At 43.2% G+C, this 23618-nt stretch overlaps 1 protein-coding gene across 2 annotated transcripts in view; it reads left to right on the top strand.

The window, feature by feature from the left end:
* Positions 1 to 23618, top strand: part of SH3GL2 (SH3-domain GRB2-like 2) — a 141539-nt gene that overhangs the window by 99519 nt on the left and 18402 nt on the right. For both annotated transcript variants that reach the window (XM_015426576.1, XM_015426575.1), the window contains exons 2-4: positions 9478 to 9546; positions 19570 to 19642; positions 22414 to 22557. In XM_015426576.1, the coding sequence (XP_015282062.1) occupies positions 9478 to 9546; positions 19570 to 19642; positions 22414 to 22557 (286 nt within the window). The remainder of the gene's footprint in view (positions 1 to 9477; positions 9547 to 19569; positions 19643 to 22413; positions 22558 to 23618) is intronic.

The following is a 23618-nucleotide window of genomic DNA, read 5'->3' as shown; positions in this document are numbered from 1 at the left end:
AGGATCTGTTTGTCTAATGTACCTTCTCAGCCCAGTATTGCTGTCCTACTGTCAAGTCACCAGGAATAAACAGCTTAATCTACTAGGCTTCATCCTTCAGAGTATGCATCATAAATAAAGACCCACATTAGAACTGATCCCAAACAGATCATTGGCATTCAGGTAGCACTGAGTGAAGGCTGATGGCCTCTTACCTTCTGCAGCAGCTCCCTCATTGGAGGCAAGTGGCAAAGAGTACCAGCATCATTCACTTCCATTGCTTAGGAATGTCTAGCCTGAATAGCAAGTGGTGATGAGAAAAGCATCTACTAAATCCCTATCCTTTAAGCAGCTGGCAAAAGCATAGAGTAGGGTCCCCAGCCTTGTTGAACCTGTAGGCACTTAGAATTTTGAGAACAGGTTGTACATGCCAAAACAAAATTGTTGCCAGGGAGAACCAGTCACGAAATGACTATCATGAAGAGTAGGTCCACTCACAAAATGTTGGAAGGGCCCCCAAATGTTAGGACATCCCAAAACTTCGCATTCTCCTTTACTTTACTTTTCTTTTATCCCCTTAGAAGCTCATTGATTCACTGATCTTGAGCAGCAATAAGCATTCTCCTGTGATGATTCTAAATGGGTGCTCCCTGCAGACAGAAACGTAATAATCCCCGTGCTCATCTGAAGCCGCTCTAGTGAAACAGAGGATGGCTGGGGTTGGCCCTTCGCTTTGGGGAAGAAGCAACTGGGTGCCAGGAAACACATCCATGGCCCGAGAAAGGGGGGGGGGGCTTAACTACTACCTTTGATGGAAGTGACACACATCCTGACACATTGGATATTTGTTACCAGAATAATTTGGAGAATTTGTGCAGTTATACAAACTTTTAGCAACTGCAAGGCATATGAGAAAGCAACACCTGGTTCTAAGAAAATTGTTTATACATTCATTTCTGGATGTGTGTTATTGTGCAGTAGGAATATTGACCACTGAAGAAGGCCCGAAGGGGCCGAAACACGTATGGTCTATTGGCCAAAAGTTTTACCCATCAATTGGACATTTATAACTAGGAGCTCTGAATGTTATAAGCTTTAAGAGTCTGATATTTGGACTATCTCTTTTAACCTTATGTATGTTTTATTTATGTGTACACCCAGGGGTCATTTTGTAGAAAAAGAGGTGCAGGAGCTCATTAGTATAACTTATTTGCATATGCCACACCCCATGACATCACCAGAACTGTGTCAGAAGGCAACATCCACTGCAGCTTACCTGGCTGCTTCTTGCTCCTCGTGGCCCAGGGCTGCTGGGAGCAGGGGGCGGGGCTTGTTGCATGTGCCCGCCCCCTGGGCTTTTTACTGCTGGAGCTCCTCTCCTGTGCACTCCTGCAGGAAACGACCCCTGTGTACACCATAATAAATATTTGTATTTTTATAACAATTTATTTGTTAGCTTGACCCTCTTAGATCAGACAAACACATCCATGGGCACCATAGGGCTAATGGGCACCACTTTAGGGACTACTGTTGTAGAGGCATGGGCAGGGATTAAGGAAGGGAAGCTTAAGGATAAGGACAAATAGGGAGCTAATGCTAAACCTGACTCTCTAGCAAAAATACATGTACAATGATAGTGAGTTGTTGACTCATTCACACTTTAGATGCATAAGTGAAAACATCTTAGGTAGACTATGAAAAATGTATAACATTTGAAATGGTTTGGGATTTAAAACCCTACCTTGTTCAAAACTGTAGACTTTCAGTCCATACCTTTACAATACCTCAACAAAAGTTCTGATAAATGAAACACAAACTTCTAATTAATTACTGTTCTGAAAACACCCTTAAAACATGCAGAACTGCTTTCTGAGCAGCAGTCTTAAGTAGGGTGCAATGTAATACTACAGTAGTAGTCCATTTAATCCCCTCCTCTGTCATATGAGCAGCGATAGATTCCTTTTTGGACACCTGTTTCCTTGATCAGCATCCTACTATGTATTAGAAGTGCTTATACCTGCATACTCTCTTATATTGCTTAATTCAGCTACCTTGAAGATGCAATAGAAAACAGTAGCTATACAACAAACTACGCAGAGTGGGGTCTTTTAAAGGTAAAGGTAAAGGTTCCCTTGCTCGAAAGCCAGTCGAATCCGACTCTAGCGTTGCGGTGCTCATCTCCGTTTCAAAGCCGAAGAGCCAGCGCGGTCCGAAGACGTTTCCGTGGTCATGTGGCCAGCATGACTAAACACCAAGGCGCACGGAATGCTGTTATCTTCCCACCGAAGTGGTACCTATTTATCCTGCTAGGCTGGCAGGAGCTGGAACTAGAGATGGGAGCTCACTCCATCATGCGGCACCCGGGTCTCGAACTGCTGAACTACTGACCTTCCACAGCCTGCAGTTCAGCGTCTTAACCACTTGAGCCACCGCAGCTCTTTTACTTTAGAGTATATTGAATTTAATGTTATTTCAAAGTTCTTTTTTCCATATCTATACTGCTCTGAGCTGTCCTAAGGTTTCCTGCTCATCCCCATTGTTTGTGCTTCTAGAATACCCACTTGGTACCCCTTCTTTCTCTTTCATCAAACCACATCTCAAAACCCATCTTTTTTGATATAACCATTTTGTCATCATTCCCAGGTGAAATGAAGAATAGGTATATGCATGCACTAATTTCTTATTAATGTTACCAACCCCCTTTTATACGAAGCTTTCCTATTTACTTCCTTTCTGAAAGCTTTGGTGTAGCTATGTGTCAGTTCAATTCCTGGGACCCACCAGGGTTGAGAGAAAAGCTGCTAGCCATGGTTGACTTGCCTTCAGCACTTGCCTCAAATCTTAGTTGTATAGTGTGCGTTATGTGTTGTCAAGTCACTTCCAACTTATGGTGACCCTATGAATTAATGGGCTCTAAAACACCCTGTCATTATCAGGTCTTGCAAGCTGATTTGTATTGTTACTACAGCATAGGGTTGCCAAATGTGCCCGGGGGGTGGGGAGTCCCCTGCTTCGGAGCCCCGATTTCCGCCCCGGCGGAATCGGGGCCCGGGGAGAACCCCGCCCCCGGAGCTGCGTCACCAGAGGTGACCAGAGGTGACACAGCCACGTTGCTGATGTTGGGGGCGTGGCTGAGCTCGTCGGGGGGGGGGGAACAATATGTTTTCCCCCTGACGAGCTCGGCCATGCCCCCAACGTTAGCAACGTCTGACTTCACTTCTGGTGATGTCGCAGCGGCGCACACACAGCCGGCTCCCGGTCAGAATGGAGCCTCCCCCGCTGGTAAGATTTCAAGAGTTGGCAACCCTACTACAGCATAATGGATGTACATTTAATGGGGTAATAGGACAAGAGAGTTGTCAAAAATCTTCTTCAGTCCTGATGAAGTCATGGTTTGGTTGCCCTGACTGTACTATAAATTTAGTTTAATGCCATCCATTTGGGGTATTTTTCTCTTCCCTGGTGTGTTTGTTTTTAACCTCCATATGCTCCAGTGAGCAACGAATGTCATAATCCATTCTCCCCATGTCTTCATTTTTCAACCTGTATTTCAAGCATGGGTTCTATCATCTGACTTCTGTCTCATCCAGTTTTCCAATATGGTAGATAAAACTTGAGAAATAAGGAATTCTTATTTGTAAATGATGTCAAGAAGAAGAAGAAGAAGAAGAGGAAGAGGAGGAGGAGGAGGAGGAGGAGGAGGAGGAGATTGGATTTATACCCCGCCCTTCACTACCCAAAGGTGTCTCAGAGCAGCTTACAAACTCCTTTCCCTTCCCTTCCCCACAACAGACACCCTGTGAGCAATGCTCCCTCTAAGCTGTGGCATCTTGTGAGCAAAAATTCTGCTTTGTGAACTACTGGCATTGAAGCTGTGAGCAGGCGATTTGGCTACTGCATAAATTAGTTCACTCTGGAGCCATCCTTCCTGAGTGAAGAGAAAAATGTGTCAGCTGGAGGCTCAAAAACTGTGAGCTAGCTCACACTAACTCAGTTTAGAACGAACACTGCCTGTGAGGTAGGTGGGGCTGAGAGAGCTCTTGACAGAAACTGCTCTTTTTCAAGGACAGCTCTTATCACAACTACTGCTTGCCCAAGGTCATCCAGCCAGGCGCAAGTGGAGGAGTGGGGAATCAAACCCGGTTCTCCCAGATTAGAGCCCGCACACTTAACCACTACACCAAACACTAGACCAAACAGTTATATGGTTGCCAACCTCCATGTGGGGCCCATAGATTTCCTAGAATTACAATTGATCTCCTGACTACAGAGATTTGGGGGTTCCCCTGGAGAAAATGGCAGCTTTGGAGGTTGGGGTCTATAGCATTACACCCCACTGAGGTAGTTTCCCTCCCCAAACCCTGCCCTCCACAGGCTCCACCCCCAAATATCCAGGAATTTCCCAACCTGGAGTTGGAAACCCTGTATCTGTATTTAACTATGCAGTTAAATGCCTGTAAGGTTTGTTAGTGATTTTTGCCAGAGCCTCAGCCTACTGAGCCTCGATTTTCTGAATAGGAACAAGTTATTAGTATAGGCTGTATTTTCTAAGCCCATTGACTTCTAAGCCTATATATCAGTTTACCAATTGGTAATGAGGATTTTACCACACATCTGTATCTACCCATCATTTAGAATAGTTAAAGGCTGCAGTCCTGTATTTTAAGAAGTTTGGTTATTAGATGTTTTAATCTTTGCTTAATGCCTTTAATTATCCAATTGTGACAATTATGCTAATCTGAATGAGTAACTGTGAGAACTAATTTTGTTCATTAATACAGAATAAATGTTCTGGCTGTAGATTTCAAAGCACTGGTAGCACAACCCAACTGCACTTTAATTCATTTCTATTCTTTGTAGTCTGCCCTTCTCAGTGAGATTCAAGGTAGATCATATAGTGTAAGTCAATACAGTCAATAAGACAGGACATCAAGTAACAAAGGCAATAAGATTTTGATTGCAAAAATTTGAAACCAAGCAGAAATGTGAAACAGAGCAATACAGAGGCATAGCCTTTGTCTACATTCAGACGGAGGTCATCAGCTAAATCTACCAGGGTTGTCTCTGTCCCATAGCCCAGCCTGAAACCAGAATGAAAAGGATTTAGAGCAGATGAGTTATCCAGTAAGAGCTGGTCTTCTACAGCTCTCTCAATCAATTTGTCAAGAAATGGCAGATTAGAGACTGAATGATAATTGTCCACATCATTTTTCTGTGGCGATGGTTTTTTAAAAAAAGTAGTGAACAGATAATTGCCACTTTGAGTGGTCGAGGGAAGGTGCCCTGAGTTAGTTTTTGATTTATGAGAGACTCTAAGGGCTCCTTGCATGATTTTAGCTGCCAGGATGGGCAAGGATCCAGAGCACAAGTAGAATGCCAAAGTGATGGCATTCGGCAAGCATCCAAAAATGTGATCCTGGATGATAAAGGGGAACAAAATTGAACAAGTAAGCAAATTCACTTACCTGAGGGTAGTATTGCAGGAGACTGGGTCCAATACAGCACACTGTGAGTTGATGGTTGACCACACTGAGAGAACTGTGTTTTTTTCCCAAGGGGGGTTTATATATTCCAGCAGCTTTGAAGCTATATCAAGCTATAGTAATAACACAGCTCCTCTATGGTATTTATTTGGGCATCCCTGTTGCTAGCTTGTGTTCCCTCAAGAAGAAACAATCTGTCATGGGTCCTGGCCCCACTGAGGCTGACTATTCCTCAGATGAGGAAGAGGCATGGAGCAACCCAGCCTCCTCTGGAGTCAGCCCAGAAGAGAAACCTTTAGCAGCACCTGAGGGAGAAGAGGCCCCAGCAGCTGCACAGGAGGGGCAGCAAGGCAAAGAGACTGAGGGTCAGTCAGAGGGGGAGACTGATCCAGAGCCTGGCCCAGCCAACCCCATTTGGAGACACCCCAAGGCCAGAATCCCCACCTAGCTCACCTGATTGTCCCAGACACAGGGCATGCCAACGTCTGAATGTGCAAGAGAGAAGGAGGAGTGCCAGACTTCAGCTGTTGCAAAGGCAACATGAGGGGCTGTGAGTCTTTGCAGATTGACTCCCAGGGAAGGGAGGATCTGGTCATAAACAATCCTGCTCACCTGCCTCAGAAGCAGCCATGCATTCTCGCACCTAGTCCCGGCTGTCAGCCTCCACTTCTCACTCCTGAAAACTCTGACTGATTTCCTGGCTTTCTGACCTTCGGCTCAGTTTCTCAGCTTGATTTTGGACTGCGTATCCAGCTTTCAGTGAAGAGTATCCGTGGTGGCCAGCCAAACCCAGCACACAATCTAAGGTCGAATCTACATTTGCATTTTTAAATCAGTTTTGTGCTGCTGTGATGCTGTCAAACATAGAGAAAAACAGTGTCACAGCAGCACGAAACTGATTTAAAAATGCAAATACAGCACGAAACTGATTTAAAAATTGAAATGTAGATTCAACCTAAGTTTCTTCTTGCTATTTTACAGGTACCTCCAGGTGTGTCTAATGCCTTCCTCCACTTAGAAACAGGCTAAATGAGAATTGAGGCTAGAATTTGTTATTATCCGCTTTTCAGTGGCTTAAGCTTTACACAAATCAAAAAGGCCTCCTTCCCCTAATAACACAAGACCTCTACCAGCCCAGGGGGATGTGAATGGTTGAGAGCAATTTAGAAAGAATGGGACTTTTGCCCTGTGCACTTTTGGTTCAGAATAAAGATCAGGCAAAGTGCATTATTAAACAAAGAAAGAGACATAGAGTGCCAACAAGATTTAATGAAATCACCAAACTTTATGGCTCCCATGAAGCTTAGACATGTTATGACCATGGCCCAATATCATAGCCAATTAGATGTTCACTCTTATAGGAGAGCATTTATCAGAAAGGAGATATAAAAAGATCCCATATGCAGAAAGAGTTTGTCCCTGCACTGTAGGTGAAGTGGAATCCCTGGAACATGTCTTTTTTCTGTTGCCCCTTTTATGAAGAAGTACGGGACAAGATTATTTCTCCCCTCTTAGATAGACCAACAGTTTTTGTGGATAAGGCCTGGAGAAATTTAATAGATGAGAACCCAACTATCTCCAGGAAAATAGCCAAGTTCTGTGTTCATGTGATGACATTTTGTAGTAAGTAATAGAGCCATACAATGTACGGGTCCATCTCTATTCTCTTTCTGACATTATTTTAAAGATTTTAATTATTTTAAAGTACATTTTAAATGGTATAATGTATTATTATAGCTTACATCCTACATGTTGGAATTTAATGGGACTCTTGTTTTACTTGGGATTGCCGTAACTATTTGTAAATGGTTGTTAATGGTTGTTGACTGCAAATAAACATTCATTCATTCCCCTTCACAGATCTGAGTATCCCATCAGCATCCATCATGGAAACTCAGTCAAAATGGTCTATGAACAGGCCAGGCAATGTTATTAGGCATTTTTTCTGACTGCCCTGTGTTACAACCAACATCCAGATGAGAGCGTATTCATGATATTTTATTAGCAAAAACCTTGGCAAAAGTATCACAGCTAATATCTGTTCCTGAGGCAATAGTGGCTCAGCTTTAGGACTTAGCAGATGTTGAGATGATTTAAGCTACTGAGATGGCTGTGAACGAGCCGGTGCAGTGGTGGCAGAGAAGTAAAATCTTTGCTGCTGTCACCACCACTTCAAAGGTCTTCCAGTGGGTTCTTTTGCACAGTCTGTCAGAATTCAGTACGAGTTTTCTGTCAGCATCATTCTAGATGTCTCCTGCTCTCTTCAAGTCACCCACGTCCATGGCAAATCATGTGGTAAACTTCCATCATATTGATTTCAATTAAATGAGTTATTACTTCATTTATACCCTCTCTTTCCCCCTAATAGAGAAGCAAAAGCAACTTACATCAGACAGATGATTAAACCAGTGGACTGAACAGTGCTTGGCTCTGGCTGCTTTGCACTCTTTATATGGGAAGTTATGTGTGCCCTTGGTACTCAGGGGCCATGAAAGATTTACCTATTCATTGGCTTTCAGTAAGGCAAAAGTATTCCCCTGCTTCCTGATAGGAATGCCATAAAGAATGGACAGACACAATTTTATTAGGCCACAAAAATAGCCAGGTAAGCTGGGAACCTTTACTAAGACAGTAAATAAAATTAAGATGGTTTATGAATTTTATATCTCCTCTGTGTGTATTTTCGTTTTCTGTTTTTAAATGCTTCAGTCTTGATGCTTAATGTTTTAATATCTTCCATTATGTTTACCAATGCAAATGATAACTATGTTGAACACAGCATTCTACTGTTTGTGTTGGTTTATAAGTTTTCATGACCTTGTAAAATTGTTTCACTAAATTTGGTTCCCCACTGGAACCTGGTCCTTCTTTATAAGCTGCTAAAGAAAGTTGAAGATGGAACTATGAAGGAAGGTGTTTTTTTTTTAAATAAAAGATAAACAAATGCAGAATGAAGACTAGAAGAACGAAATTTCCAAAGAGATTATTTTTTCTAACAGTTTTCTGTACTCATGGCCCTACAATACTCTGAAGTGTAGTGGTGGTGATCTGTACAGTTCTGTTGGTTCTAAATATATGTCAAATAATATATGCCTGTTTCATTCAGGTATCGTTTTTGCATCATCTCAGAAGTTACAACAGTGGCTTGAATCAAACTGTGATTTGGAGCCTTCCAAGGCTCCTAAGTCTACTTTGGCTCTCATAGAGCAAAAATCCAGAAGATATGTGTCTAGATTTTTTTCACTAGACAGATCTCTGTTGCTGGTGGGTTGATTTGGCCTGCCTGGCTAAGAATTAGTTAGTCCAATTGGACAGATTCTTTACGAACATACATTGTTCCTTCTTTATGATACTGCTCTCTGTCTCTTCTCCCAATACACAGTGACTGTTACTATCAAGTGATAGACCTATGTTATCCGCAGGAATCTAATGTGCAGTGGATTCTACATGGTTTGGTGGGGAAATTGCTGAAATTAACCTTGTTATGGCTACAAAGTACACAATCAGTCTCTATCAGTACAGAGTGCAAAAAAGGGCACTGAAGGTTTGCCAAGGAAATTGTAATTAATTGATTAATTAAAAGATTGCTATTGCACACTCTTCAGAGTCTTCCTGAGGCTGCTGCAAGTCTTCCATAAAAAGGGTAGCAGTATTTCTACTAGAAATGTAATCTCAGTGTACTCTGCACAATTCTGGATATCAGACTAGAACCGTCATCTGCTGTACCCTTTTGTTTCTTTATGTAACCCCTAACTCTTTTATTACTAGAAGGTACTCTGCCTCTTTTACTGTGGTAGAACTATCTGTATACCTATGTGAATCCTAGTTGACTGGTAGTCCCAATAATCGTCGCAGTTCCCAAGTGAAATGATGGGGCTTGAGGTCCGATACCTTTGCCACATCCATTATGTCCTTCAAAGAAAACAATTCAGCACTGAAAACCAAAAAGCTTGCAATAAAGCTACTTCTAGATTATCAGCTTCACCCAAATCTCTCTTTGTTTTTTGTCCTGCAGAAAGTAAGTGAGAAGGTTGGTGGAGCAGAAGGAACCAAGCTAGATGAGGACTTCAAAGAAATGGAAAGGGTGAGTCTGAAAACAACCTGTATTATATTTTATATCCTTACAGTAACAGTCCTGGGAAACTTTAATTAAGAAATCTGAATACCAAGTAGCCATAAGATCTTAATTAAGGCAGTACAGAGTTCTTAATGTAATGAAAGGTCACATGATGGCCCTCTCTAGCCCTGACTATCACTGACTGCACCCCCTCCCTTTAAAAGTCCAGCATGGAGCAAAGAGAAACAGTCTCCTCTCTGCTCATCTCTCCAAATGTCATATTGCCAGTCAAAAGGGGTGAGGCCAGGACCCATGGGCAAGAGCTAATACAGGGCACGAACATCCAAGTCTTCCTGCTCCCTCCCTCCTCCACTTGAGGCAAAACAGGCACTCCAGCTTATGGCAAGGAGCTGGATTCATGAGAGAAAGGGCCACATGGTCAAGAGGCTTGGTGGTCTGTACAGATTAGGGCATCCCACCTTGTTTTTTTTTATATCCCATGTGAGGGATGTGAGGCCTTGTTGTAGTTTTGAATCAGAAATGGTTCTTCCATTTGTACTTTCCATTTGCTCTTCATCTGTTGCAGAGGCAGTCCTCCGCTGTGCAGTTCTTTCCTGTGGTTTTAAGTGCTTTTTTGACTCACTGAAAGGCACTGGTCTTATGTGAGCAGAAGCTCCTAGCACCATACCCACAGCAAAAAGGGTGCCACATAAGTGGAAGCAAGACTTAGAATCTAAGGCAGTGACTATAATCAAAAACACAACAGCCCAACTGAGCTTCCGCAGCACAATGGAGGGAGTCACTATTTGAATCACCAAAAAGAAAGTGCCTCCCTAAGCGCAGTTATGCACTAAGTCCATTGAGGTTGGTGGGCTTAAAGGTAAAGGTTTCCCTTGCTCGAATGTCAGTCGAGTCCGACTCTAGGGGGCAGTGCTCATCTCCATTTCGAAGCCAAAGAGCCAGCACTGTCCAAAGACATTTCCGTGGTCATGTGACCAGCATGACTAGACGCCGAGGCGCACGGAACACTGTTACCTTCCCCATCTACTTGCAATGTCTTACTTTCGAACTGCTAGGTTGCCAGGAGCTGGGGCCAGAGACAGGCGCTCACTCCGTCATGCAGCACTAGGGTCTCGAACTGCTGAACTACAGACCTTCCGGTCTGCAGCTCAGCGTCTGAAACTGGCCAAAACACAGCCAGAAGCTTTAGTTGTTATGCATAACCAACCAGTTGCTTGAACAGCATAAATTTACCTGTACAAATCACATTAAATATTTGCTGATCTGTTTTTTTCTGATACCACTAGAATTATGGAAACTTATAACAACAGAGGGTCAGAACTGAATCATAACTTAAAGGTTGAAGACATTATGAAACGAACACCCTGAAGTGAGCAAGATCTTGCTTCTGCCTTTTCTCTTACCTTTATTTGGATACCTATATATGTGCTGTTTTAACTGGTGGGTTGTCAAGTATTCCTACACTGAAAGAACATGATTACTAGGTGTAAGTTCACTCAGGAGGGCAGTGACTGGGAGGCTTAAAGACACCCTTTTCTCCTACAGAGGAACAAAAAGGCCAGGTGTACATCAGACTGTGTAAATGTGGCCCTCCTACATAAACACTTAAACAGATCCTAATGAAAGGTTTGCTTGTTTTCAGTGACTGGCAATGGGCAGTTGGCCACTAATTTGCAATGTTCTGAAGCAAGAGTCTGAGGCATGTTGCTCATCTCTGGATGCCCTAGTTTGTGCTCTTCTGGAAACACTGGTTAGATATTGCACTTGATTCCAAACTATTAGCCAAAGCACCACATTTGATTTGAATGTTAAATTTCCTGCCTGAAAAGACAGCTCCAGCGAGGAAGTTGTTTGAGTATAAAAGCACTTCCAGATTGATGTTTTCATTTACACGATCTTTGGAATTCCATCAAAATTTTCTGATTTGCTGTAGTTACAGTCACACATGTTCTTGCATAATCTTTTCCAGACATTACAATTGTACATACCAGGAGCATACCAACTATGTGTATAAAGAGTGCATGCTACCTGTGATCTTCCCAATATGTGTGGCTGGCATGAGGTGCAAATGGGAGCAATGTGTATTTACCATGCATGTTGAGCCTTGGTATGTGTTAGCATGATCCCTGATAAATTCAATGGAACATAAGAACATAAGAGACGCCAATGTTGGATCAGGCCAAAGGCCCATCCAGTCCAACACTCTGTGTCACACAGTGGCCAGAAATACCAGTGCCATCAGGAGGTCCAGCAGTGGGGCCAGGACATTAGAAGCCCTCCCACTGTTGACCCCCCCCCCCAAGCACCAAGAAGACAGAGCATCACTTGCCCCAGAGCCCCTAGGTATACCTTGTGGCTAATAGCCACTGATGGACCTCTGCTCCATATGCTTATCTAATTCCCTTTTGAAGCCGTCCATGCTTGTAGCACCCACCACTTCCTGTGGCAGTGAATTCCATGTGTTAATCACTCTTTGGGTGAAGAAGTACTTCCTTTTATCCGTTCTAACCCGACCGCTCTGCAGTTTCATGGAGTGCCCACGAGTTCTTGTATTGTGAGAAAGGGAGAAAAGTACCTCTTTCTTTACCTGCTCTTTCCCATGCATAATCTTATAAACCTCGATCATGTCACCCCTCAGTCGTCTTTTCTCCAAGCTAAAGAGCCCTAAGCGCTTTAACCTTTCCTCATAGGGAAAGTGTTCCAACCCTTTTATCATTCGAGTTGCCCTTTTCTGCACTTTTTCCAAAGCTATAATATCCTTTTTAAGGTGTGGTGCCCAGAACTGCACACAGTATTCCAAATGAGGTCTCACCATTGATTTATATAGGGGCATTATTATATTGGCTGATCTGTTTTCAATACCCTTCCTAATAATCCCCAGCATAGCATTGGCCTTCTTTATTGCAGTCACACACTGTCTCGACATTTTCAGTGAGTTATCCACTACAACTCCAAGATCTCTCTCTTGCTCAGTCTCTGCCAGTTCAGACCCCATCAATGTGTATTTATATTTAGGATTTTTGGCTCCAATGTGCATCACCTTGCACTTGGCCACATTGAACCCCATTTGCCATGTTGACGCCCACTCGCCCATCCTTGACAGATCCCCTTGGAGTGCCTCACAATCCTCACTGGTTTTCACCACCCTGAACAACTTTGTATCATCCGCAAATTTAGCCACTTCACTGCTTACTCCCATCTCCAAATCATTAATGAACAAGTTAAAAAGCAGTGGACCAAGTACTGATCCCTGCGGTACCCCACTGCTTACCACCCTCCACTGAGAAAATTGCCCACCTACACTCACTCTCTGTTTTCTATGAACTAGCCAGTTTTTGATCCATAAAAGGACTTGTCCTTCTATCCCATGATTTTTGAGCTTACTTAGGAGCCTTTGATGAGGAACTTTATCAAAAGCTTTCTGGAAGTCAAGGTAAATAATATCTATTGGATCCCCCTTGTCCACATGTTTGTTCACCCCCTCAAAGAACACTAACAGGTTAGTGAGACAAGATCTTCCCTTACAGAAACCGTGCTGAGTCTGCCTCAATAGGTTTTGTTCATCTATGTGCCTACTAATTCTTTCCTTAATAATGGTTTCCACCAATTTACCCGGTATCGACATCAGACTGACTGGCCTGTAATTTCCCGGATCTCCCCTGGAACCCTTTTTAAAGATGGGAGTGACATTAGCTACCTTCCAATCCTCAGGAATGGAGGCAGATTTTAAGGAAAGATTACATATCTTTGTCAGGAGATCTACAAGTTCACATTTGAGTTCTTTCAGAACTCTCGGATGTATGCCATCTGGGCCTGGTGATTTATCAGTTTTTAAGTTGTCTATCAGTTTTAGGACCTCCTCTCTCATCACCTCAATCTGACTCAGGTCTTCCAACACCCCTCCTGAAATCAGTGGTTCTGGAGTGGGCAAGCACTTCTCATCTTCCACAGTGAAGACAGAGGCAAAAAATGCATTTAGCTTCTCAGCCATTTCCCTATCATCCTTCAATACTCCTTTTACCCCTTGGTCGTCCAAGGGCCCCACTGCCTCCCTGGCTGGTTTCCTGTTTCTGGAGAGCTTGTGTGTACCAGAGCTGTATGTGCATGTTGCCTTTGTTCACACAGCATGGCAACAACACATCAGGATAATCTATGTGCAGCTGGTAGACTCCTGAAAATGTGCAATTGTAATGTTTGAAAAAGCCTCTCACAAAAGACAATTCAAGCTGCAATAGGGGGCCTTGTGAATTTGAAGTCCTCCCAGCAAACAAGTTTTTTGACAGACTTATAAAAAATTCCCTCTTTATGATTATTCTTCCGTAGGCAGCAAAATCCTTAATCCAATTAAAAGGTCAAAACAAGTTCAAGCTCTTTCCGAGAGAGAAGCAGCATTTAAAAAGATGTTGCCTTTCTTTGTTCTCCTCTTCTCTTATTTCCTCATACTGATTTTGAGTTGAAAGTCTTCCACCTATAGTGCCTTATCCTTTCCTACCATCATGTGCAGTCAAGATACAAAAGGGGGGGGGGGGGGTCTCTCTCACACAGTGATTAACAAAGCAAGGAGAAAGATTCCAATTGAGAAACCACAGGAAAGCTCATGTTCATTTAAAAGAGGCAATACTCAAGACTAGATGAGGAATGAAGACATGGTGGTACCCTACACATATAGGGTTGAAGAGTTCACAAAACATTGGGATCTAGTAAAGGCTGATCAGTTTTCATGGTTTGTACGGGTAACAAAAAGGTACAAAACAATAAATAATTTTGAAAAATATATTTTGTTAAAAAAATTAATGGAATTGAAAACATTCTGTTCTTAATAGCACTTCCTTTGCTGTGGTGTTTGGTTGAATTGTACAGTTCTCCAATTATCTTACAATTAATCTGACCACTGTGTATACTGTTTTAGCTTTTTAAATTTTTTTAATAATAATTTAAACCAGAGGCCTGAAAGCCCTGTTACTTAGTTTTACAGTAACCCTTTTTAATAAGCCATGTAAATGGGGGTGTTGCTACTCTGATGGAAACTTCAGTGGATTAGATCATTTATTTATTTATTTATTACATTTATATCCCGCCCTCCCAGCCGTGGCTGGCTCAGGGCAGCTTACAACAGGATAAAAACAACAATAAATATTATAATAATCACAAAACCATGTAACAATTACAACATTAAAAGGTGCTAACAATAAGTAATACCATCAAACAGATAAGTTCAGCATTACATTTGGGATGGGGCTCAGACTTCCGTGCCATCCTGGTGGTTGATCTCGATCTAATATTGTGCGGGTGGCTCAGGCTGCCTCAAAGATTTCAGGGAACAGGGCATTCTCCCGGGGCGGCTCCTAATTGAACGCCTGGCGGAACAGCTCCATCTTGCAGTCCCTGCGGAACTGCATAAGGTACCGCGGGGCCCTGATCTCCCCTGGGAGCTCATTCCACCAGAGAGGAGCCGCCACTGAGAAAGCCCTGACCCTGGTTGAGGCTAGCCTGGCATCCTTTGTTCCGGGAAGGGTGAGTCGGTGTTGAGACCCTGATCGCAGTGCCCTCTGGGGGACATGTGGGGAAAGGCGGTCCCTCAGGCATGTAAGTCCCTGACCATAAAGAGCTTTAAAGGTAAGAACCAGCACCTTAAAGTGAATTCAGTATGCTATCAGTAGCCAGTGCAATCCTTCAGCGCAGGCTGAATGTGCTCCCGTATTGGGAGGCCCATCAACAGCCTGGCTGCAGCATTTTGCACCAGCTGTAGCTCCCGAATTTGCGATAAGGGCAGCCCCATGTAAAGAGCATTACAGTAGTCCAACCTCGAGGTGATCATCGCATGGATCACCATTGCCAAGTTGTGTTCAAGGAAGGGAACCAACTGCCTAATCAGCCAAAGATGATAAAAGGCCGACTTGGCAGTGGCTGCTACCTAGGCCTCCATTTTTAAGGAGGCATCCAGGAGCACTCCCAAACTCCTAACCTCCGGTGCTGGCACCAGCAGAGCCCCATCAAAGGTCGGGAGTGGGATCCCTACCCCTGGTCCGCCCCGACTCAGGCACAGGACCTCGGTCTTCATCGGATTTAATTTAAGTCGGCTCAGCCTAAGCCAACCAGCCACATCATGTATAATTGATATTTTATAGTCCACATCTTGAGCTTCTTCAATGAGGGATGGTTCTTACTCTGATCTAACCCTTCCCCTGATTTAACCAGGTGAGCTCCTGAGCTACTAATACACAGCAACTCCCCTTCCTGTTTTCTTTAAGAGAAAATTTGCCTGCATTTGAAGAATGAGCTAAAGCTGAATGATGAATCTACAGTTCAGTATTATATGAACTTCTATGGCTCAGTCTTCTTTCACTGCTTTTAATGTAGGTCTTGTTTCTTTACCTTGACATTTTATGTTGATACATAGAGATCGTAATTAGGACATTGCTTTGGTAAGCATTGTAATGATGCATAATAAACACTAATTATTCCAGAATCCCCCAAGAGCTTATTGTCAACAGACAGCAAAGCAGGTGGGTGAGCAAATAAAAAGAGGTCATAGAGAGGAGATTAGTAAGACACAGTAATACAAGGAAGTGTGTATGTGTACATAACAGTGCAGGCATGCATGGAAAAAAACGAGTCAATAACACTGTTATCTAAGGAATTGCATTAGCATTATTGTCAGGTTTCTGTAGAAGCTATTGGTAAGTTGGCTAGTTGCTTTTGTGCCAGTACATTTGGAGGAAGGATCTTAAGTGGCATCAGTATGAATTTTCATCGAATCATAGAGTTGGAAGGGACCTCCAGGGTCATCTAGTCCAACCCCCTGCACAGTGCAGGAAATTCACAACTACTTTCCCCGCACAACCCCAGTGACCTGCTGCTCCATGTCCAGAAGATGGCAAAAAACCTCCAGGATCCTTAGCCAAACTGGCCTGGCGAAAACTGCTTCCCTGGGTGTGTAAGAAAGGGCCACAAGAACTAAGCACTGATGCAGCCCTTCCTGCCCTCCCTCTCATGATCTGCTTAAGTTCACAGTTTTGTATGTGTTTGTGTGCATTCTTGTTCACAAAAGGCTAAAGTTAAACAAGAGCTCAAGATAGGGAGATCAAGAGAGGAAAAGCTACGTATGCTGTTGCTAGATCAGAAAACAGGTCTGGTATCAGTCCCTGCAGAATTTTATCTAGTACTTCTTTATTCCTACCCTGCCTCCAAGGAGCTCAAAGTAGCGTACATGGTTTCCCTCTCTTCCACTTTATCTTCAGAACCATCCTGTGAAGTAGGTTACACTGGCAGCAAATGACTCTCCCAAGGTCATCTAGTAAATTTCATAGCAAACAGGGATTTGAACCCAGATCTTCCCCTTCTATTCGCCAAGCTCTTTGAGCAACTGAACAGTAGTAGAATACATTGCAGCTAGCTGGACAAGAGATTACCACAGCACAGCAGCCCACCCAGAGCAACAGTCCTTTTTGCCCTTTCTGTTTTCTGTATTGCAATCTGTCCACTATTCCCAGCTGCAGTGCTGGGATATCCGAGGATTACTATAAGTAATGGATGTAACATTCTTGCTGATTTCTGAACTAAGGGAGGGAACTGAATCTGCTTTATGTGTCTCATCTTCCTTTAAAATATGGGTCAGCCTTCCTGTTGCTGTGATGTGTTGTCTGCACTTGCTTTTCTGGATGGGAACCACAAGAAGACTCTGAGGAATTTCACATTACCCTTTTAAAACCATTATTGTACCATCATGGAATAAACCGGTACAGGGATAGCTGTTTCACATAGCCTTTCACTTCCGGTAAGGAGCCGTCTCTGAAGTGGTGTGTCAATTCAAACTGTGCTGCTTTCTTTCCCCGCCATTTCCCCCTCCATGCACGATCTCCCTGACAGGTTTAAAAAAACAAAAACAAAACATTCTATTGAGAGCACTATGGTGCTGTATTAGGACTACAAAGCAGTGCCATAGCCACCCCATTGACATGACTGGACTCCATATAGATACACTGACATTCGCTACTGATGTCCTCTGGAAACAAGGAGTTCACTGTATACAGAGTTCAAGTGCGGGGGGGGGGGACCAGATAGTTTTGAAACCCAGGTAGCAGGCTATTCTGGTGCTTTTTAATTCATCAAAGCCCAAACTAGTAAAGCCCCCCCCTCCTTTTTCATGCTGTGCTGGTACGTTTGTGCTTATTGCTATTTTCAGTGATTTAATCTTTAAACAAACATGATAAATACTTTTGCCACAAAATTAAAAATCCATGCTGAGATGCAGTAGCAAACATCAGTGTATCTAAATGGACTCCAGGCAGGCATCTCAATGGGGTCGCTATGGCGCTGCTTTGTAGTCCTGATACAGCGCCATAGTGCTCCCAATAGAACATAAAAAAAAAGAGGACGATTGCACGCGGGGAGAAAAGGGGCGTGAAAAGAACTGTTATTGCAGGAAGCACTACGGGGCATTTTATACAGCACTCCAGAGCGCTTCAGAAGTGGTAGAAGGGATTGAAGATTGGTGGGAAGCAGTTTGAGTGAACAACGCTTCAGGCACGCTTCCCAAATGGGACAGAAGTGTTTTTGTGTGAACAGGTAAATATATTCCATCAGGGAACCATTACTAAAGTGGTTCTGTCTGAAATGACAGAAACAAGCCGTTACTGAACATTAGCTGTTGCAGATTTTCCGGGTTGTATGGCCGTGGTCTTGGCATTGTAGGAACTGACGTTTTGCCAGTAGCTGTTAGTGAACAGTTCCTGAAATGGAATACATAGGTTGTCTGAAATTCCTCTTCATTGGGGCTTAGTTTCTCAGAGAATGAAACTTGGTTCATATGTTGGCCTCTTAATGAGTCACCACAAGTACTGAAGCCTCCTGAAGCCTGTGGTCTTGAAATCTGCAAGAGGCATCCTCAATGGGCGATCTATCTATTCCAGACTTTACTTTGTGCCCTAGCAAAGAATAAGAGATGCAGATGCTTACTTACACTCTGTCAGAGCGGAGCCTTTTCCCCTTCCTCCCTTACTGTAATCTGATGCTGACTCCTCTTTCCTACTGCCCCCCCAGGTGGAATAACGGACAGACAACAGTTTGGAAGTAAACAAGGGCCACTTTATTAACTATTTAATACAACATTGCGGCAAGGGACCAGCTAAGCGAGCACGGAACAGGCAAGGCCGGTGTCACTCCCCTGACTAACCTCCTTGCCTTTTCTTGGGCGGGTCACACAGCTCCGGTCCAGAGCCATTGGTCTGGCTCATGACCAGCAGCTCAGCAAACTGGTCGCCATCTAGGAGCGCCTACCCCTGAAGCCATCCAACTTGCAGAGAGGAGCATACCCTAAGAGGTTCCCAGAGGAGGTGATCACCGTTCCCCACCCTGGACCTTAGAAATCCGAAGGCAGTTCCCGATGACCCCCTGTTCCCTAATGGGGAAAATGCCGTAAGGTGCTCACCAGCTCCGGTTTCTTGCCCGCACCAACCTGCCAAGTGACCAGCCTATTTAGGTGTCAACCCACCAAAACAGCCCCCAGTGACCAGCGGCATTGCCGGGTTGCCGGGAGCTTCATTCTTCAACTTCCCAACTGCAAGATAGAGGGAAAAGGTGAGGGAACCATCATGGACTGACTTCCTCAGTCTTCTCTGCAAGAAAAAGTGGGATGTTGTCAGAAAATGAGTGACTGGTGGTGACAGCAGCTCTCTTCCACTCGTGCCCCCCCCCCAGGGTCCAGGCAAGGTAAGGACTGGAGGAGGGCTCACTAGTAATGGGTAGCTGGTATGACTATGAAATCCAGTGGCCACTATAGGTCCTTGGAGGCTTCTGCACATGTGTCGGTGCCTCATTAAGAGACTAACACATGGAATTACAGCATTATGGCTCAGGTTTCTGTCACATGCCAGATAACATGTTAGTGAAGTGTAGTTATTGACATTGTCGTATTTGTGTCATTTATCGTATCCAACAAAGAATCATGGAAGCACAAAATAATGGGGAAGTATTTTATTTGTTTCTCAGTTAGTTTTCTCCCTTTTATATTTCATGTTGCAATTGCAGAAAGTTGATGTCACCAGTAGGGCTGTGATGGAAATAATGGCCAAGACAATAGAATACCTTCAACCAAATCCAGGTAAGGATGCTTCTCTATGAATCAGAGTAGATCTACATCTAAAGCTTACTTTATCTGAAGGCTACTTCAGATAGTTTCCTTAAAGAGGAAAGGAATGCATTATCTCTGCCATAGAAACAAAACATAAATTTGTTTTATAGAAGACTTCTCTGCATTATTTCCTTCGTCAGTATTTGCCAAAACCTTTCTTAATCACCTTCTCATAAAAACCTGTTACAATTTCTGCTATGTACTACGTTTTTGATTCCTGCCTCCAATGAGCTCAGGCTTCAAGGATGGCAAAACAGTTGTCCCCTCTTCCAGTTTTTCCTCACAGGGATTCTGTGAGGTAGGTTGGGCTAAAAGTGAGGGGGGCGGGAGACTGGTCATGCAGTGAGTTTTGTGAGTGTGTAGAGATTTGGACCAAGATCTCTTCAGTTCTAGTCCACACTCTAACCACTATATCACACTGGGTCCCATAAGTAGCTTAGACCCAGATCTCCTCAGTCTTGTGCCAGCATTCTACCTTCCATATCACACTGGCACCCCTCAGTAGTTTATCAGTGCCTGTCAGGACCACTTTGAACTTTACACAACAAAAAACATGTTTGGAACACATTGAGCTGTTTCCTGTTGTCAGGCTGTTGGTTTGTCCAGTACAGTATTGTGTGCTCTTGCTGGCAACAATTTCCCATGGTCTCCAGAAACTAGAGATCAAACCTTGGGAGCATGTGCATGCACAACATGTTTTTTAGCATTGACCTGTGGGGTCCCCGAAGCTTATCACCATGTTCTTATCACTACATGCAGACCCATTGCTGGCTCTTGCTCCTGGTATGTTTACCTCAAGAACACATATTACGATACATGTGTATTTGATTCATAAATGCATGATGGTTTTACAGGTAAACCATGTAAACTCTGTAAAGCAGCCTTAGGTAATAAGTGGCATTGTAGGGTGCTTTTTGCAGTAGAAGTTTCCTGGTCCTGAATGATACTGAATATATGACCCTGTGTTTCAGTCAGTGCTCTTGATTTGTACTTCAGCTATCCTCAAGGTGCCTGGTGCTGAATTAGGCTAGGAGCTATGGCATTGGCTGAAATTACTTAGGATTCATGGGGTAAACCTCAGGTTGAAAATGTAACTAATGTAGTCTGCTCACATCCTAGTATTGATTCAGTCTCTATTGTGAATAGAATTAAAGCATTGTTTATTTGTAAGGTGCTGACTTCTGCATGAGTTGCTTCCATCTTCGAACAAAGAGAAATGGAACCTCATATTGTTTCTCAAATGTGGAAGTGCTATTCCTTTTCCTTCCGGGTGTATCTGGAAAGTAAAACACTTACTTTATGATAATAGATATCACTTAACAGGCTAGTCTACAACTGCATCCTGCCAGGGAATTATGTAACAGCCCTTGCCTGGATCTATTCTTTGCTGAAACAAGAAAGGTTGAGGAAGGATTATATAGGAGCCAGTGCCTCTGGAGAAAATTTATAGTGGCATAAACAGACTGCCTGATGCTTGAAGAGTTAGTGCATGCCATTGCAACCCTGTGGTTCACCAAGCAGGACAGAATTCTTATTATTGTGCATTATGTTGGTGCAGAACTACTGGATACTATGCAGTAATCTGTGCCACAGTGGCTAAGTCATGTTTTCAAAAGCAGAGTGGCTGATGTAGCAAGAGCTGCTTCTTCTTTAACATTTTGTACTCTAGTATCAGTAAGGTAAAGGTAAAGGTTCCCTTGCTTGAAAGCTAGTCGAGTCCGACTCTAGGGTTGCGGTGCTCATCTCCGTTTCAAAGCCGAAGAGCCAGCGCTATCCGAAGACATTTCTGTGGTCATGTGGCCAGCATGACTAAACACCAAGGTGCACGGAACGCTGTTACCTTCCCACTGCAGTGGTACCTATTTATCTACTTGCAATTTCTTACTTTTGAACTGCTAGGTTGGTAGAAGCTGGAACTAGAGACGGGAGCTCACTCCGTCATGCGGCACACTCGGGTTTCGAACTGCTGAACTATTGACCTCCCACAGCCTGCAGTTCAGTTTCTTAACCACTTGAGCCACCGCAGCTCCAGTATCCAGTATCAGTACCCAGTTACAAAATGCGTATTGCATTAGTAATAAAGGATGCTTTCATATATAAATTGCTATAAATGAAATATATAGGAGTAGCTCACATATACTGGTTCCCCTTGCACTGTATTTGAAGGTGGTTTACACTTACCATGAGACCCTTCCTGACTTGATTCAAAGTGGAGAGGGAAGGAGTGTGGGGGATCCTCTAATTTCATGATGGGCTGTAAAGGAAAGCAAAATAAAACAAAGATCCAGACTGACAGCATGTATTTTACTACGAGCTTTAGTAAAGCTTCACATATCTATCTGACAAAGTGGGCTGTGACTCATGAAAGCTCATACTGAAATAAATGTTGGTAATCTTTAAGGTGCCCACTGGACGCGTATTTTGTTTTTGCTACCCATTTTTAGTCTAAGGGAATGCACCCATGCAAAATAATAGGAGGTGTTCCTGGGGCCAAAGGCAGTTCAAGTATAACAAGAGCAGCTGGGCAGCCTTCCTGAAACATTGTAGGAAGCAACAAGACTGAAAGCACTGAATGGGTTTGTATGCATGCCTATTTCAGCTGTGAAGCTAAGACAAAGCCAGGCTTGTATCACAGGTGAAGAACCCTCCGTGGTGCCATCTGTCTTCATCCTTATATCGCTTCTCTCATCTTCTCCCCAGTCTACTCACTCTTGCTGATTAGGCTGTTTATCTGTTTGCAGCTTCCAGAGCTAAACTCAGCATGCTCAACACCATGTCCAAAATCAGAGGCCAGGAGAAAGGACCCGGCTATCCTCAAGCTGAGGCTCTACTAGCAGATGCAATGCTGAAGTTTGGCAAAGAACTTGGAGATGAGTGCAACTTCGGTAACTTGGTTTCTTTTCTTTTAAATCTGTCATGTACCATAGACCTCTACAATTGCATTCAACTGCATCTTGCTAGTGTTTAGCATCACATAAATGATCCTGGAGTTTGAATCTTCCAGATGGTATATTTGGTAGTAAAGGATTTATTCCTCTGTCTGGAAGTCTAATGGGACAGGAGCTGGAGGGCCTTCTCCAAAATTTATCTGTCTTTCTCAATTGCTTTCTGAGTAGACTCTAGCACCTTATAAATTAAATATTCACACCAAGATTTCAGTTTGAAATCTACACCACCTCTAAATACTGGATCAAATGAGTTAATATAGCACTAGTGGTATACTAGATTCACAAATGTCAGGTTTTCTCAAACCACCTCAATGGATAACAATTCTTTAAATTGGATAACAATTGGATAACAATTCTTTAAAACTTAGGTCTGGTTAATACACAGCTTCAGTATGCAGGATGTATACTGTATATAGCTTTCGGATCATGTGCCCTTTGTTATGAAAACTGTCCAACACACATGGATGCTTACACAAATAAGTATTCCTGCTTGCTTGGAACTTGTGGAGAAGTTTATTTATTAGATTTTTATCCCATCAGTCTTCTAAGGAACTGAGGCAGAATACATGGTCCCTCCCCTATTTTATCTTCACGCTTGTGAGGTAAGTTATGCTGAGAAAAAGAATGACTGGCCCAAAGTTACAAAGTGAGTTTTACAGCTGAGTGAGGGTTTGAACCAGGGTCTCCCTGGTCATACTAGGAAATTTTAACCACTACACCACACTGATTGTGTGTTGTTGACTTGTGTAAGCATTTGTGTTATAGGACCCAGTTCACATAAAAATTCATTTCCACATCCCTCTTTTGTAGAATTTGGAATATGTAAGCCCATTTGTTTTTGTCTGTGGCTTTAGAACTATAGATTTCCCAGAGCCCCTAACAACTAGTATTATTACTTTCCAGAGACATTAAGCAAAAGAATATTAGTTCTATAGGGAGTTTTGAATTACTGCATGGTTATGTGGGAGCACATTCTTTCTAAATTTATATCAAATAAA

This window comes from Gekko japonicus, unplaced genomic scaffold, assembly GCF_001447785.1.
Source record: "Gekko japonicus isolate JY-2015 unplaced genomic scaffold, Gekko_japonicus_V1.1 scaffold1479, whole genome shotgun sequence".
Taxonomy (NCBI): domain Eukaryota; kingdom Metazoa; phylum Chordata; class Lepidosauria; order Squamata; family Gekkonidae; genus Gekko; species Gekko japonicus.
This window is presented reverse-complemented; position numbering and strand designations above follow the sequence as displayed.